The 15,826-nt window shown below is 45.5% G+C and overlaps 1 protein-coding gene across 20 annotated transcripts in view; it reads left to right on the top strand.

Annotated features, from left to right (window-relative positions):
• The window catches only part of SRPK2 (SRSF protein kinase 2), a 249,376-nt gene that overhangs the window by 882 nt on the left and 232,668 nt on the right, over window positions 1-15,826 (top strand). For 10 of the 20 annotated variants that reach the window (XR_004806794.1, XR_003137714.3, XR_007403574.1 and 7 more), the window contains exons 1-3: window positions 4,563-4,663; window positions 5,633-5,687; window positions 7,375-7,434. The exons of 2 other annotated variants lie outside the window; for them this stretch is intronic. Coding sequence is in view for 12 of the 18 variants with exons in the window: in XM_025449494.2 (XP_025305279.1) it covers window positions 4,568-4,663; window positions 5,633-5,687; window positions 7,375-7,434 (211 nt within the window). In the remaining 6 variants the exon portion in view is untranslated. Of the gene's footprint in view, window positions 1-4,562; window positions 4,664-4,950; window positions 5,099-5,392; window positions 5,544-5,632; window positions 5,688-7,374; window positions 7,435-15,826 lie in introns of those variants that run through there. 8 more of the 20 variants (XM_025449491.3, XM_025449496.3, XM_025449490.3 and 5 more) reach the window with 7 other exon arrangements.

Consider the following 15,826-nt stretch of genomic DNA (forward strand, 5'->3'; position numbering starts at 1 on the left):
TAATTGGGTTTACAGCATTTTGTAATTTTCTCTTATATTTAGTAAAAATGAATACAATATGTTTGTATTTAGTAAAAATGAATTCCTTTGTGCTAGGTTGGGGAAAATGCATGTAACTGCTCTTTTCACTTCTTTTGGACTGCTATAGAGAACAAAATATATCTGGCTGTCATACTCCACCTTCTTAATTAGAATAGTCTCGTGATTAGACTTATTAGTAATAAATAATGGTAGAATAAAATAATTAAATTTATACTCAGGGTCATGAGTTTGAGCCTCACACTGGGCATAGAGCTTTAAAAAACAACTTAAAAAATGCTTATACTCTTTCTTTTTTAAAAAATTTCCTGAGGATCCTTGGGTGGCTCAGCGGTTTAGTGCCACCTTTGGCACTAAAGGTGTGATCCTGGAGACCTGGGATGGAGTCCCACGTCGGGCTCCCTGCGTGGAGCCTGCTTCTCCCTCTGCCTGTGTCTCTGCCTCTCTCTCTCTCTCTCGCTCTGTCTCTCAAGAATAAATAAATAAAATCTAAAAAAAAATTAAAAAAATAAAAATTTCCTTTAAAACATCATTTGAAATTCTGATGCATCTCAAATAAATTTTTCATTTTTATTAATAAATTTTTTTCCGTTAGGCTCCACACCCAACATAAGCGACTTGAACTAGAGACGAACCCTGAGATTGAGTCCTATGCTCTACCCACTGAACCAGCCATGTGCCCCCAAATTTTTAATTTTTGAATTTGCAGAGACTAGGTTTATAATTCATCATTCTTTCTGTGAGCACCTAACATAATATATGTAAATTTACTGATTGCTAATTAGGTAGGTATATTTTAATTCAATAAATTCAGAGCATTCACAAATATCCTAGGTGGCACACGTAGTTCTCTCTTAATTTATAGAAAAGATTGACAAGATCACCTTAGGGTCTTTAATCTTCTTAGAAAGATTTTTTTTTTCAGTGAGACTTTTCCTAAAAAAAAAAAAAAAAATTTGGGGCAGCCCGGGTGGCTGAGCGATTTAGCACCGCCTTCAGTCTAGGGCGTGATTCTGGAGACCTGGGATCAAGTCCCACATCGGGCTCTCTGCCTCTGCCTGTGTCTCTAGCTCTCTCTCTGTGTCTTTCATGAATAAATAAAATATAAAAAAAAAGGGATCCCTGGGTGGCGCAGTGGTTTGGCGCCTGCCTTTGGCCCAGGGCGCGATCCTGGAGACCCGGGATCGAATCCCACATCGGGCTCCCGGTGCATGGAGCCTGCTTCTCCCTCTGCCTGTGTCTCTGCCTCTCTCTCTCTCTCTGTGTGACTATCATAAATAAATAAATAAATATACAAAAAATATTTTATTTATTTGAGAGAGAAAGCATGAGTATGAGCAGGGGGAGGGGCTGCTTAGCCAACTGAGCCACCCAGGTGCCCATTGGTGAGCATTTTCTTAAACACCTCTGAAAAGGTTGGTGTTTTTTGGTTTTCCTTTTTTTTTTCTTTTCATAGTTACTACTGCCATCTAGTAATCATAGTATATAATTCACGTACTTATTTTGTTTATTTTCTGCTTCTGGCAGTAGAATGTAAGCTCCATGAGGGCAGGGAGATTTCTGTGAGCTTTGTTCACTGCTGTAGACTCAATACCTACCATCATGCTACAGAATAGATATTTGGTAATTATTTGTTGAACAAATGAATGTAAAAGATCTAGCAGATAGATTGTGCCTCCCATCTAATTTTTTAAAAAGATTTTATTTGTTTATTTATTTATTTATTTATTTATTTATCCATTTATTTATTCATGAGAGATACAGAAAGAGAGAGAGGCAGAGAGACCTAGGCAGAGGGAGAAGCAGGCTCCATGCAAGGACCCCAATGTGGGACTTGTTCCCGGACCCTGGGATCACACCCTGAGCCAAAGGCAGAAGCTGAACCGCTGAGCTACCTAGGTGCCCCAAAACCCAGGGCCTCCTTTGTTTTTTCTTCTTTTTTTCAGAATTTATTTTTTTAAGTAATACACCCAACATGAGGCTCGAACTCACATTCCCAAGATCAAGAGGCATGTGCCCTACTGAGCCAGCTAGGGGCACCCCCTATAACCGCTATAGTGTTAATTGATTCAGGCAAGCATCATCCATAGACGCTAAACCCACAGAGTGAAAGATTCTTGGGGAAGGATACTCACAAAATTTCAAAGTACTACCCCACAGGATTTTTTTTAAAATTTTTATTTATTTATGATAGTCACAGAGAGAGAGAGAGAGAGGCAGAGACACAGGCAGAGGGAGAAGCAGGCTCCATGCACCGGGAGCCCGACGTGGGATTCGATCCCAGGTCTCCAGGATCGTGCCCTGGGCCAAAGGCAGGCGCCAAACCGCTGCGCCACCCAGGGATCCCTTGTTTTTAAAATTGAAGTGAAATTCACCTAACATGAAGTTAATAATTTTAGAGTGCACAATTCAGTGGCATTCATACATCCACAATATTGTGTCACCACCATGTCTTTCTAGTTCCAAAGCATTTTCATCACTACAAAATAAAACCTTATATCCATTAAGCTCTTGCTCCTCATTTCCCCTCCCCCCAGCCGCTGGCCACCACCTATCTGCTTTCTGTGGATTTGCTAATTCTAGATGTTTCACATAAATGGAATCATGCAATACAAAACAGACCTTTTGTGTCTGGCTTCTTTCCCTTGGCATAATGTTTTGAGGTTTATCCATGTTGTAGCATGTATCATTCTTCTTTTTCTTCTTCACTCTTTTTATGGGCTGAAAAATATTTCATGGTGTGTGTATACTGCAATTTGTCTATTCATGTGTTGATGGATACTTGAGTTGTTTCTAACATTTTGGCTCCTGTGATTATTACTGCCATGTGCATTTGTGCACAAAGATTTGAGTACCTGTTTGCAATGGTTTTGGATATATACCGAGGGGTGGAATTGTTGAGAATTCTTTTTTGTTTTTTGAGGAACTGTGAGGCTGTTTTTGACAGTGATTGCGCCATTTTACATTCCCACCAGCAATGTACAAGGATTCCAATATCTCAATATCCTTAACAAGACTTATTTTCCATTGATTTATTTTTTTTATTTTTATTATTATTATTTTTTGATCTATTTGTTTTTAAAGATGTATTTATTTGAAAGGATGAGAGTGAGTGGGGGAGGGACAGAGAGTCTCAAGTAGGATCCCCACTGAACGCTGAGCCTGTGGGACTCAACATGGGGCTTGACATCCGGCTTGATCTCAGAACCCATGAGTTCATGATCTAAGCCAAAACCAAGAGTCTGACACTTAACCGCTTAACCAACTGGGTGATCAAGGCAACCTTTATTTTCTATTAAAAAAACATAGTCATCCTAGTAGGTGCAAAGGGGTGTCTCATTGTGGTTTTGCTTTGCATTTGTCTAAGGAAATTGAGCATCTTTCATGTACTTGTTGGCTATTTGTATATCTTTGGAGAAACGTGTATTCAAGTCCTTTACTCGTTTTGAACATAGACCACTTTTTTAAGTAGAAAAGAAAAAAAGCTGGCCTTACTATAGAAAAATGATTAAATGTAACATCACGAATAATGAAACAAACTGACATCATTTCCTTTCTGTTGCAACATACTGAGATGGACACAATATCATCCATATAGCGTACTTGCCAAAATTATTTAACTTGACTTTAACAGGGAACAGATGACTACAAACTGAGGAACATCCTGCAGAACAGTGAATTGGATTCCTCAAAAGAAGTCAATGTTATAAAAGAGAGAAAAAAAAAAAAAACCCAACAACAACCAGGGATTATTCTAGACTAAAGGAGTGTAAAAAAGACATGGCAATTAAATGTAATGGACGATTCTTGATTGTATCCTGGATAGGAAAAAAGTCAGCTACAAGGGACATTTTGAAAATGTGAATATGGCCTCTGTATTAATATTAAATTTTCTTGGTATGATAATGGAATTCTGATTGCGTAGAATATCCTTGTTCTTGGTACTTATTGACATGTTAAGGGTAAAGGGTAACGATGCAAAAACTTCAATAATTCAGCAAAAACGAAACAAAGGAACTTCCATAGGCACACATACACACAAGGAAAGCAAATGTGATGAAATGTTAAAAATCGGTGCATATGGGTTAATACGGGTGTTCATTATATTTTTCTCGTAACTTCTCTGTAGGGTAGATCTTTTTGAAAATAAAAAGTTGAGAAAGTACTTAACTAGAGAGAACAAACTGATGGTTACCAGAGGGGAAGTGGGTGGGGATGGCTGAAGTAGGTGCCGGGGATTAAAGAGTCCACTCCCTCTGGGTGATTAAAATAAAAACTTAAAAAAAACATGTTGAGAAAGTAAAAGTTCCATCAAGTCTGAGCAGCGCTTTCAGTTCTTTGGTTTTAGCATCTTTAGGATCAGACTAGTTACTTTGGTCAGCTAAGAACACAGTCGTAGAACCAGAGAGAGTCCGCGGTGGGGCGGGTATCTTTCCAAGACACTGTAATTACTTAAACAAACAAAGGAAGAGAGTGCAGTTGTCATTCGGACCCACTATCAGCTTGATTCCCATCTTTATCAGGCGGCATGATCCATGGAAAGGCTTTGGAGTCAGCTAGGCCTGAACTTGCACGGTCCCTCCGCAAACTGTTCAACTACTTTGGACGTCGTCGCCTCCTCGCTGTAAGACGTAGGCAACAACTGCTTGGTGCGATTGTTGTGTTAAATCGTCAGACGCTTGGTGTTTGGCGAGCTGGGCTTTAATTCAGGTGCAAAGAACCCAACAAAACAAAACAACGACTTCATCACGCTTTCCATGCCGTTTGCATCTTTTCCCTCATTACGCTCCAAGCACGCAGTGGGGTTAGGTGAGGCGGAAGGAGGAGAGGACTTCCCCAAGGTCACACGCTCGTGCGGGTCCCAGGTGTCCCCGCTCCCGGCCCTGTGCCCTTTCCACAGCCGCCAGAGGGGAGCGGGCGGCGCTCATGGGGATGCAGGGATGTCGGGGAGCAAAGGGGGCGAAGAGGCCGCGCGAAGAGCTGTGGTGCGAGACCCGCGGGGGCGCCGGCCGAGGAGGGGCGCGCGGGGAGCGCGGAGAGGCGGGGGGCCCGGGCCGCGGTGCGTGGGGCGGAGGCCGGGCGGCCGCGGCCGCGGGGGCGGGGGGCCCCGGACGCGGGGGGCGGGGGGCGGGGGGCGGGGGCCGGGCGGCCGAGGGGCGGGGCCGGGGGCCGGGGCCGGGGCCGGGGGCGCGGGGGGCGGAGGCCGGGCCGCAGGCTGCGCGGCCGGGGCAGGTGGGCGGGGGGCGGGGGGCGGGGCGGGGCCGGCGGGGGCGGGGCGGGGCGGGGGGCGGGGCCGGCGGGGCGGGTCTCGGCGGCCCCCCGCGGGAGCAGCGGCAGCGGCGGCGGCGGCGGCGGCGGCGCAGGCGCGGTGGCCGCCTCCTCCCGGCTGGCGGAGCGAGTGGAGGAGGCTGCAGCCCGGCCCGGCTCGGCTCCCGCGTCGCCGCCGCCGCCGCCGCCGAGCCCCCCGCCCCCGCTCGGCCGCGTCGGGATGAGCTCCCGGAAAGGTGAGTGGCCCGCGGCGAGCCCTCCTCCCCGCCGCGCGGCCCCTCCGGCCGCCGGCCCGACCGTTAATGGGTGTCTTCTCTTTCCCCAGTGCTGGCCATTCAGGCCCGAAAGCGGAGGCCGAAAAGAGAGAAACATCCGAAAAAGTGAGTCCGTGCCCCGCGCCCCCGGGCCCCCGCCCCCCCGCCCCCGCCCGGGCAGGGCAGCCCGCGGCCGCGCAGGGGAAAGTTGCGGGATCCCGGGGTCGGCGGGCTCGTCCCCCCCCCACCCCCCGGGGACGCGGGCGCTCGCCTCTGCGCCCCGGCGGGCGGCCCGGGGGGAGGGGCGGGCGGGCGGGCGGGGGAGGGCGCGTGCGGGCCCGCGGTGCCCGGCCGAGCACCCCGGACCCCGGACCCCGGACCCCGGACCCGCTCCCGCTCCCCCGGCGGCCGCCCCTCCCTGCGCGCCGCCCGCCGGGGTCGCTGGCGTCCCCGCCCCGCCGCGCCGCGTGCGGGCGTGAGGCTGCTGCTCGGCTCGCACCTGGGCACCGGCGCCCGGGAGCCGTGGGCTCCGCGTCCTCCGCGTCCTCCGCGCGCTCCGCGTGCTCCGCGTGCTCCGTGGGCTCCGCGTCCTCCGCGTGCTCCGTGGGCTCCGCGTGCTCCGTGGGCTCCGCGCGTGTGTGCGCGCGCGTGGGGCCGGCCTCCTCTTCCCCCCCGGCTCCCCGCCTCCCGGCCTCTTTGCGGAAAGCCGGAGCCGGGTGTCCAGCGGCCGGCCCGGGGGTGCCTGGCGCCAGCCCAGCTCCGAGACCTGAGCGCGCCGGCGCCCGCCGGGTCTCCAGTCGAAACTTTGCGCTCGGGCCGAGCCGCGCTGCGCCCCCGCCGCCCCGGGAGCTGGCGGGAGGGGGTGCTGCTGGAGCCGTGCCAGCCCCCGCCCCGCCCCGCCCCGCCCCGCCCCCCAGTCCGCGCGGACCCGAGGGGGAGCCTTTCCTGGAGAGCCGCTCGGAGACCGCGCAGCGCCCCCGCCCCTGGCTTTCGGCGTCTTTCGCTCCTGGATGCGTGGCTTCTCCCTTCCTGTGGAGCGAGACACACTCCGTGGCATTGGGGGTCTTGTAGGGAACGGCGGCCCGTGATCATCCTCAGGACCGGGTCTCGGGGGATCGCCCTGCGGCGTTCCTGGGCTTCCCCCTCCTCGGCGCCTTGGTCTCTTGCCTGCAGAATTTCCTGCCCTCCCTGAACACTGCCCTGAGGCCTCACCAGCGCGGTGCTGCTATCATGACAATTTTTCTGTTCACTCGAGATGGGATAGGGCTTGTAAAGCATTTTCAGGGTTTTCCAAAATGGGCATCTCGCTATAGTTAATGCCTTTTCTTGGAAGACAAAAAAAAAAAAAAAAAAGATTATATTAGAGTGACGGAAACATACTTATGAAGGAATTGAGGAACTGGTGGGTAAAAAAAAAATCTGATACTGGATTCTTAAAAGGTGAAAACGGGATGGACGCGGTAGTTGGAGATGCTTTACAAAATGACTTGGCCAGCTTTCAAGTCAGGGCCTTAAATTTGGGATTTCCTTTGAATGTCGGAAGATGAAGTCCGCGAGTAAGGAAGAACTGTAACGTTTAGGATCCTGAGTATTGGGTTTTAAAAACAACCTTAAATACAAAGCATTTATTTTCACATACTGCATTATGTTTAGAAATGTAAAAGGGAATTGGAAAAAAAGCGCGTCCTCGGTTTTGGGAATGGCTATGTGTGTGTATACACGTATGTAATGTGTATGTTGTATGTGGGAATGCGTGTAGAAAAGCAGTTTTAGTTAACTAAGTCAACACGTATTTCATATTTTCATGTTTCAGGGAATGACTATCCTAATGGCCAAGAGCCTTTTTTGGTCTGCTGCAGTTTGGATTTATGTGGTATGTTTATAAAGAATTAGCGTATATCCACAATATCCAGTTTTTGCTCTCAGAGATAACTGTACCTATGTGGTAAGATTTGAGGGAAAAGCCCCCCAGGCAGTGGCAGAGTGACTTGAATGGTTTGCAAGGTAATTAACAAGAGACCAGCCCAATTATATAACAGATTAATGGGGTGCCATTTTTTGCTTAATTCTTTGAATTAAGACACTATTTTAAAGGAATGCTTGATATGATTTATTCACATATTCAACAAGTATTTGCGTGCCTTTTCTTGGAGTTGGTGATGGAGCTTTGAACAAGAAAGTCAAAGCTCCTCATGAAGGTTATATTCTGTGGATATTAGGGGGACCACCTAGGAAGATGACAAATCAGGATGGCAACTTCAGGTAGTGCTAAGGGATAGGGACCAAATTAAGATGAGGTGCCTTAAGTGATAGTGATGACATTTGAACACTGCGCCAGGCACGGTGCAGATAGCTTTACACACCTCTTATCCCTTGTGACAACACTAGAAGGTAGGCACTGTTATTAGTTACCATTCTACAGATGAGCAACTAACATTTCCAGAAACTAGAATGAGGAGGAGGAGATGGGAGTGTGGCAGAGGCCTTGGGGAGGACTGGACTAGGAATGTTAGAAGACCCTAAAGGTCAGGGTGACTGGAGTGCTGCTGGAGAAGGTGGGGCCATGGGAGGATGAGAGCAGGTAGGGCCTTGCCCTGTAGGCCATCAGAGGATTACCCATGGGAGTGACAGGGTCGGTTCCTGTTTTAAAAAGAGCACTGGCCATCTGTGGAGAATGGATTGTCAGGGGTAGGGAGAAGTAGAAACTGGGAGCTGGCCTTCCGTCTATGAAGGAAACCATGGTGACTTGGTTCAGGGTGCAAGCAGTGGTGCTAGAAGTGGTGGAAGAGATTTCAGGAGAGGCCTGCTGGTCTGAGAAGTCCTCATTTTACAGTCAGCCCTGACAGAGGTGATAGTCTGGACCAGAATTCAGGTCTCCTGATGCCCAGTGATTTTATTTTTTCATTAATTCTCCAGTGGAGGAAAAGGAATAATAGGTCTAATTTTAAACCATATAAATAAAAAGATTGGCGAACCTAAATTGTGTAACAAACAACACGGGCCTGGTTTGATGTAATATGATCTACTTTTGTCATTATCCACTTGTATACACAAGCTGACTCTTCATTTTCATTCAATTCATTTCTGTGAGCTTTTATGAATTGAGCCAGTTCCCATAGGCTACTTTTTTAGTACGCTGGAATTTATGGTTGTCAGGAATAACATTAAGATTTCTCTAGTTAGCTGAGTCAAAAATTTAATCTTGTCAGATTGTTCCAGTGAGTTTAGTTTGCTAATTATTAATTGAGCTGCTTTGTGAGTAACATGCAGCAGGGAGGGATGACAGTGTCAATTCAATCGTGAATCTCAAGAATTAGCTAAATCATATGGCTTGGGGTAGTGTTGCTTTGGGGCATGAATGAATATAACATTTTTGAAGGATCTTTATTTTTTGTATGTATGTAACTTTTTCACTAAGACAATTCATGTACTAAAAGATTTAGCTTTTATTTTATTTTATTTTTTAAGATTTAGCTTTTAAAGTGTATAATATGCTGGTTTTTAGTATATTCACAAAGCTTTGGGACCATCACAATTATTAATTTGAGAATATTTTCATCCTCCCTGCCAGAAATAAACCCCATACATACTTAGCAGTCATTCCTTATTTTCCTCTGCTCCTGATTTGTTTTCAATCTCTACAAACTTACATATTCTGGATATTTTATATAAATGGAATCATACAATGTATTAGTTTGGGGTCTGATTTCTTTCGCTTAGCATAATGTCTTCAAGACTCATCCATGTTGAGGCAAGTATTGGTACTGAATTTATACTGCCAAATAATGTTGCATTATATTGATATGCCATGTTTTACTTGTCCATTCGTCCATGATGAGGATTCAGGTTCTTTCCGGTTTTCTTTTTTTTTTTTTTTAATTTTTATTTATTTATGATAGTCACACAGGGAGAGAGAGAGAGAGGCAGAGACATAGGCAGAGGGAGAAGCAGGCTCCATGCACCGGGAGCCCGACGTGGGATTCGATCCCGGGTCTCCAGGATCGCGCCCTAGGCCAAAGGCAGGCGCTAAACCGCTGCGCCACCCAGGGATCCCTCTTTCCGGTTTTCGACCATAAATTATTATTTTAAAAAATACTTTATTTATTTATTTATATTTATTTATTTTATGATAGAGAGAGAGAGAGAGGCAAAGACATAGGCAGAGGGAGAAGCAGGCTCCATGCACTGGGAGCCCGATGTGGGATTCCATCCTGGGTCTCCAGGATCGCGCCCTGGGCCAAAGGCAGGCGCCAAACCCCTGCACCATCTAGGGATCCCTATTTATTTATTTTAGAGAGAAATAGCATGTGTGCAGGGAGAGGGGCAAAAGGAGAGGGAGAGAATCTCAGGCAGACTCCACACTGAGCATGAAGCCCCTTGCAGGGCTTGATCTCCACTACCCAGAAATCACAACCCAAGCAGAAACCCAGAGTTGGATGCTCAACTAACTGAGCCACCCAAGCGTTTATTTTTTTATTGTATAAGAATTATTATAAATTATTTTTGTATATGAATTATTTTTTAATTCCTTTAAACATTTTATTTCATCATATATATTTTTTAAAAGTAATCTGTACACCCACTATAGCGATTGAATTTACAACCTCCATGAATATGAGTCACGAGCTCTACTGACTGAGCCAGCCAGGTGCCCCAACTCCTTTATTTTATTTTACTAAAGAGATTTTGTTTATTTTATTGGGGGAAGGGCAGAGAGGGAAGGAGAGAGGGACAGGCAGACTCCTCCTTGAGAGCAGAGCCAGAAGCAGAGCTCGATCTGATGACCCTGAGATTCTGACCTGCACCAAAACCAAGAGTTGAACTCCTAGCTGAATGCTTCCCCTAGACGCCCCCAACTCCTTTTTTTAAAAATTGAACTTTCATTTTGGAATTGTATGACTCACAAGAAGTTGCAAAAATGGTACAGAGTTCCCTGTATAGCCTTTATCCAGCTTCCCCTCAGTGGTGGTATCTAACATAGAACATTATCAAAACCAGGGAATTGATATTTACACAATACTATTAACTGAAATAAGATTTGACCAGTTTTTGTTTATACACTGTGTGTTCTCTCAAATGGATCACTTGTGTACATTAGTATAGTCATGACCAGGATTAGGATGCAGAGCTGCTTCACCACAGAAAAACTTCCTCTTGTTACATTTTATTTCTTTTAAAGATTTTATTTATTTATTCATGAGAGACAGAGAGAGAGAGAGAGAGAGAGAGAGAGAGACAGGAGAGACACAGGCAGAGGGAGAAGCAGGCTCCCTGTAGGGAGCGCGACGTGGGACTCGATCCCAGGACTCTGGGATCATGCCCCGAGCCAAAGCAGAGTGTCAACTGCTGAGCCACGCAGGCCTCCCATCTTGTTACATTTTAATAAGAGCCAGACCCTCCCCTGGGCCCTAACCCCTGGCGAGCACTGATCTGTTTATTCCTAATTTCGCCACATTGAGACTTCTATAAGGGAGTTACACAGTATGTAACTATTTGAGGTTGTCTTGTTTCACTCAGCACAGTGCCCTTGAGACTCATCCGTGTTGTTGGGTGTATCATTAGCTCATTCCTTTTTACTGCTTAGTAGTATTTCATGGTGTGAATGTACCACGGTTTGTTTATCCATGTACCTGTTGAAAAACATATGGATAGTTTCCAGTTTTTGATTATTAACAAAGCTGCTGAATATTCGTGTACAGTTTTTTATGTGAACATGTTTCCATTTCTGTAGGATAAATACCCAAGAGAATGATTGCTGGAGGGCTTATGTGTGACTTTCTAGCGGGTTAGCAACTTGTTCTTGATCTGTCTTTCCGTCTGTCTCTTTTTCTCCCTCTGTACAGTATCTGTGATCTCTGTGCGTGCTGTTGATGGTGAGATTCTGTGCTCTATCTTTTGGGCTTTGACTCTCTGTTGGGTGGATCCTGTAGGTTATCACTTATCTGTGTTCTCTAGTATAAGTTCCGACTGCTGCAGAAAATGATAGGCACAGGATTGGTGGCACTGGATGAGTAAATCACACAGGTGAAACAATTTAGGAATGCTGTCAGGCAAGTTGATATCTTTATTGGGGAAGCCTCAACCCTTTCCTGTGGTACAAACTCAGGCTCACAAGCCCATGACCTTGGAATACCTATCATGGAAGATAATCACTTATTTTTGACTTCTTGTTTTGTTACGCGCTGTTTACTCAGCAAATATTTTTGCTTACCACAATACAATTCATTTTTAAAACAATTTTTCATTTACTAATTTGGGAGAGAGACAGTGAGAGCATAAGCAGGGGGAGGGGCAGAGGGAGAAGGAGAAGCCGACTCCCCTTGGAGCAGGGAGCCTGATACAGAGCTCCATCCCAGGACCCTCGGATCATGACCTGAGCTGAAGGCAGACGCTTAACCAACCGAGCTCCCCAGGCGCCCCCCAGAATACAATTCAACATAACACATATGAAGCAGATTCCTAGAGCTAGGCAATGTGTTGTATGCTAGGAAGATTAAGATAAAGCTTGTGTCTCATGGTCAGTAGACCCTTGTGATAAGCACTGTGATTTAGAGGCAGTGGCATTTTGATTGGTAAGGGAAGGCTTTAGGAAGAGATCTGGTTTAATTTTAGCACTACTGTTATTCTAATGAAATAGCCTTTTAAAAAATGATTAAAATTAAGTAATATGGTCTTGGTGGACAATGCGGACAGTACAGAATAATTTAAAGAATTAAACATCAGTTGTAGATCCACTGATTATTTTGGTGCATATTTTTTTCTAGCTTTATTGATATATTATTGCCATATAACATGTAAATTTAAGGTGCACAACATGATGATTTAGTGCATGTGAAATTGTGAAATGATTGCCACAGTAATCATAGTTTCATCCTCTTACATAATTACCTTTTTTTTTTTTTTTGGTGGTGATAGCAATTAAGCTCTACTCTCTTAGGAACTTCCAAGTATATAATACAGTGCTGTTATAGTCTACTTGTGCATTTTTTAATTGAGTTGTAGCATATATATGTATGTGTAAAGTGCACTAATCCTAAGTGTACAGTTTGATTTTTACATATATTCATACCCTTATAACCACCACCCAGATGCAAGATACAGACTCTTCTAATACCTACCTTATAAGGTTGGTTCCTCAAGCCTCTCCCCAGTTTATACCCTGCCACCCAGAGGTAACCATTTTGCTCCTATCTGTCATTACTGATTACTTACCTGTTCTTGAACTTCATATAGAATATACTCTTGTGTCTGGCTTTTTTCACTCAACACATCTGTGAGATTTGTTCAGTGGTGTTGCAGGTACCAGTAGTTCACTGTTACTGCTCTGTACTATTCCATTGAATGAATATACAATTTACTTGTCTTTTCTGTTGATGAGTATTTTTTCTTCAGTCTTTAGTTATTATGAATAAAGCAGCTATAAACATTCTTTTTTTTTTAAATCTCATTACCATACAGCTTGTAACTGATGGTATTATTATTTTTCTAAGATTTATTTATTTGGAAGAGAGAGTGAGCTGGAGGAGGGCCAGAGGGGGATAGAGAGAGAAAGAGAGAGAGAGAGAGAGAGAGAGAGAGAGAGAGAAAATCTTCAAGTAGACTCCCTGCTGAGTGTGGAGCCTAAGGGGAGGGTGGGGGGAGGAACTCTATCCCACAACCTTGATATCATGACCTGAGCTGAAACCAAAAGTCGGATGCTCAAACGACTGAACCAGGCAGCTATAAACATTCTTGTACTGTCCTTTTGTGGACATTTGCATTCATTTCTCTCGGAGATAAGCCCTTGCAGTTGAATTGCTAGGTTATAGAATAGATATATGTTTAGTGTTAGTAGTAATGGCAAAGATATTTTCCCCTTAGCTTTATTATGAAATGATTTTGATTGAACTTTTTAAATTTTGGCTATTCTGGCTATATATTGATGCCTCATTGTGGTTATGTTTTGCATTATTCTGCATGATGGTGTTGACCATCTCTTCATATGTTTATTGGTCATTTTTTTTTTTTTAAGATTTTATTTGTTCATGAGAGACACAGAGAGAGGCAGAGACATAGGCAGAGGGAGAAGCAGGCTCCCTCTGGGGAGCCCAATGCACGACTTGATCCCAGGTCTCCAGGATCACACCCTGGGCCAAAGGCAGGCGCTAAACTGCTGAGCCACCCAGGCGTCCCTGTTTATTGGTCATTTGAATTTCCTATTTTGTGAAGTGCTTGTTTTGTCTTTTGCCCTTTTTAAAAAATTTGGCTTAAGTCTTTTTTTCTTACAGAAAGTTGACACTTTTATTGAGATATAATTTACATACCATACTTCTGTTTAAAGTGTACAGTTCAGTAGTTTCGTAGATTCACAGAGTTACATTACACTGGATCTTGAAGATCCAATAGTAATTTGCCAAGTAAGAGGGGACAGAGTGAGGACCTTCTAGGCAGAAGCAGCATTGCAGCTGATATAGACATGCGGAGGTGTAAATGGTATGCTTGTATTTCTGGAATGTCAAGCAGGTAGGAAAAGCTGGGGTGCAGGGTGTGGTGAGCAATGAGTGGAGCTCATTTGTCTGAGGCAGTTGACAAGGGACTGGGGAGCTGTTAAGAGGCACAGGTTGAGATTTTTAGAAAGATTAGCTACTATGTGGAGAATCGCTTAGAGGCCAGGAGTTCCATTAGGAGGCTATTGGAGCAGGCTTCCGGAGACTGATGGGTATTAAGGAAGCAGTAGAATTCACTGGGTTTAGTGTCCAATTTAATGTGGGAGGAGCGAGATGTCTGGGTGGCTCAGTGGTTGAGCATCTGCCTTTGGCTCAGGGCATGATCCCCGGAATTCCCGGAATTCCCGCATGGGACTCCCTGAAGGGAGCCTGCTTCTCCCTTTGCCTGTGTCTCTGCCTCTCTGTGTGGCTCTCATGAGTAAATAAATAAAATCTTTAAAAAAGAATAATGTGGGAGGAGCATGGGAGGGGTCTAGGAGGAATCCCGTTTCTGAATGAGCAAAATTTGTGGATGTGGTGTTGTCATTCCTCAAGATAGAGAATGCAGAGCCTATTTGGGAAAAGCTAATGTTGGCTCTGGTTAGGCTATTAGAGGTGTCTGGGTGGGTCCAGTGAGACTAGTCAGTGTTTGCAGCTAGAGCACTGGGAAGAGCTGTGGTTGGGAGATGTGAATTGGGAGTTGTTGGCAATCGCTGTTGGTGGCTATTGGTTGAAGGTGCTGAGTGTGAACAGAAGAAAGCCATAGTTAAGGTTGGTAAAGGAGGAGCCAGAGAGGAGAACCAGGAGAAAGGGGATTCACAGAGACCAAGAGAATCGTCAGCCGAGTCATAGTCTGCAAAAAAGTTCAAGTGAGATGAGCCCCAATCTTGACCTTTGATTTTGGCAGTTCGGGAGTCATTAGAGACTGGTGAATTTGCATGAGTGAATAGGGTGACTGGACAGTGGAATCTTTTTCTCTTTTTAAAGGATTACTCCTTGGGACATCTGGATGGTATAGTCGATTAAGCACCGGAGTCGTGGTTTCACTCAGGTCGTGATCTCAGGGTTGTGAGTTGGAGCCCTGCCTTGGGATCTGAGCTCAGTGCAGAGACTGCTTAAGACTCTACCTTAGAAAATTACTCTTTGAGTAAACTTTGTGTAAAGGAGAAAAGGTAGGGACTGGTTCTTGAGAAGTGGGTCATGTCCCCCCCCCCCCCCCCCCCCCCAATCCCATGTAAGCAGATGGCAAGGAGTTAGGGAGAGGTTGAAAGGTTGAAAACACTGTCAAGGAGGATTTTGGAGCAAAAGCTGAGTTGACAGGAAGGGGTGGGATCAGAGACAGGTTTGTTTTGGACATAAGGACAGTGACTTTCCCTGATATGAGGAAAGCTATAGGTTGCATGTTTTATTTTATTTATTTTATTTCTTAATTTATTTTATTTTTAAAAAGATTTTATTTATTTATTCATGAGAGACACAGAGAGAGAGAGGCAGAGACAGAAGCAGGCTCCATGCAGGGAGCCCGACACGGGACTTGATCCGGGTCTCCAGGATCAGGCCCTGGGCCAAAGGTGGTGCTAAACCGCTGAGCCACCCAGGCTGCCCAGATTGCATGTTTTAAAAAACATATTACTAGACCTTGCTGGAGTGTTACATAATACATCATATAGGTGCGGTTTTATCTTTGGAAAATTAAAAACACTGGAATGGAGTTACATCTGGCCCTGGGGATTTTGTACCTGTTGTAAGTGCAGGAAAGGTTGGCTGTTACTAGGCTTCTGGTGTTACTGCTGTCCTATT

The sequence above is a fragment of the Canis lupus genome, chromosome 18, assembly GCF_003254725.2.
Source record: "Canis lupus dingo isolate Sandy chromosome 18, ASM325472v2, whole genome shotgun sequence".
NCBI lineage: Eukaryota > Metazoa > Chordata > Mammalia > Carnivora > Canidae > Canis > Canis lupus.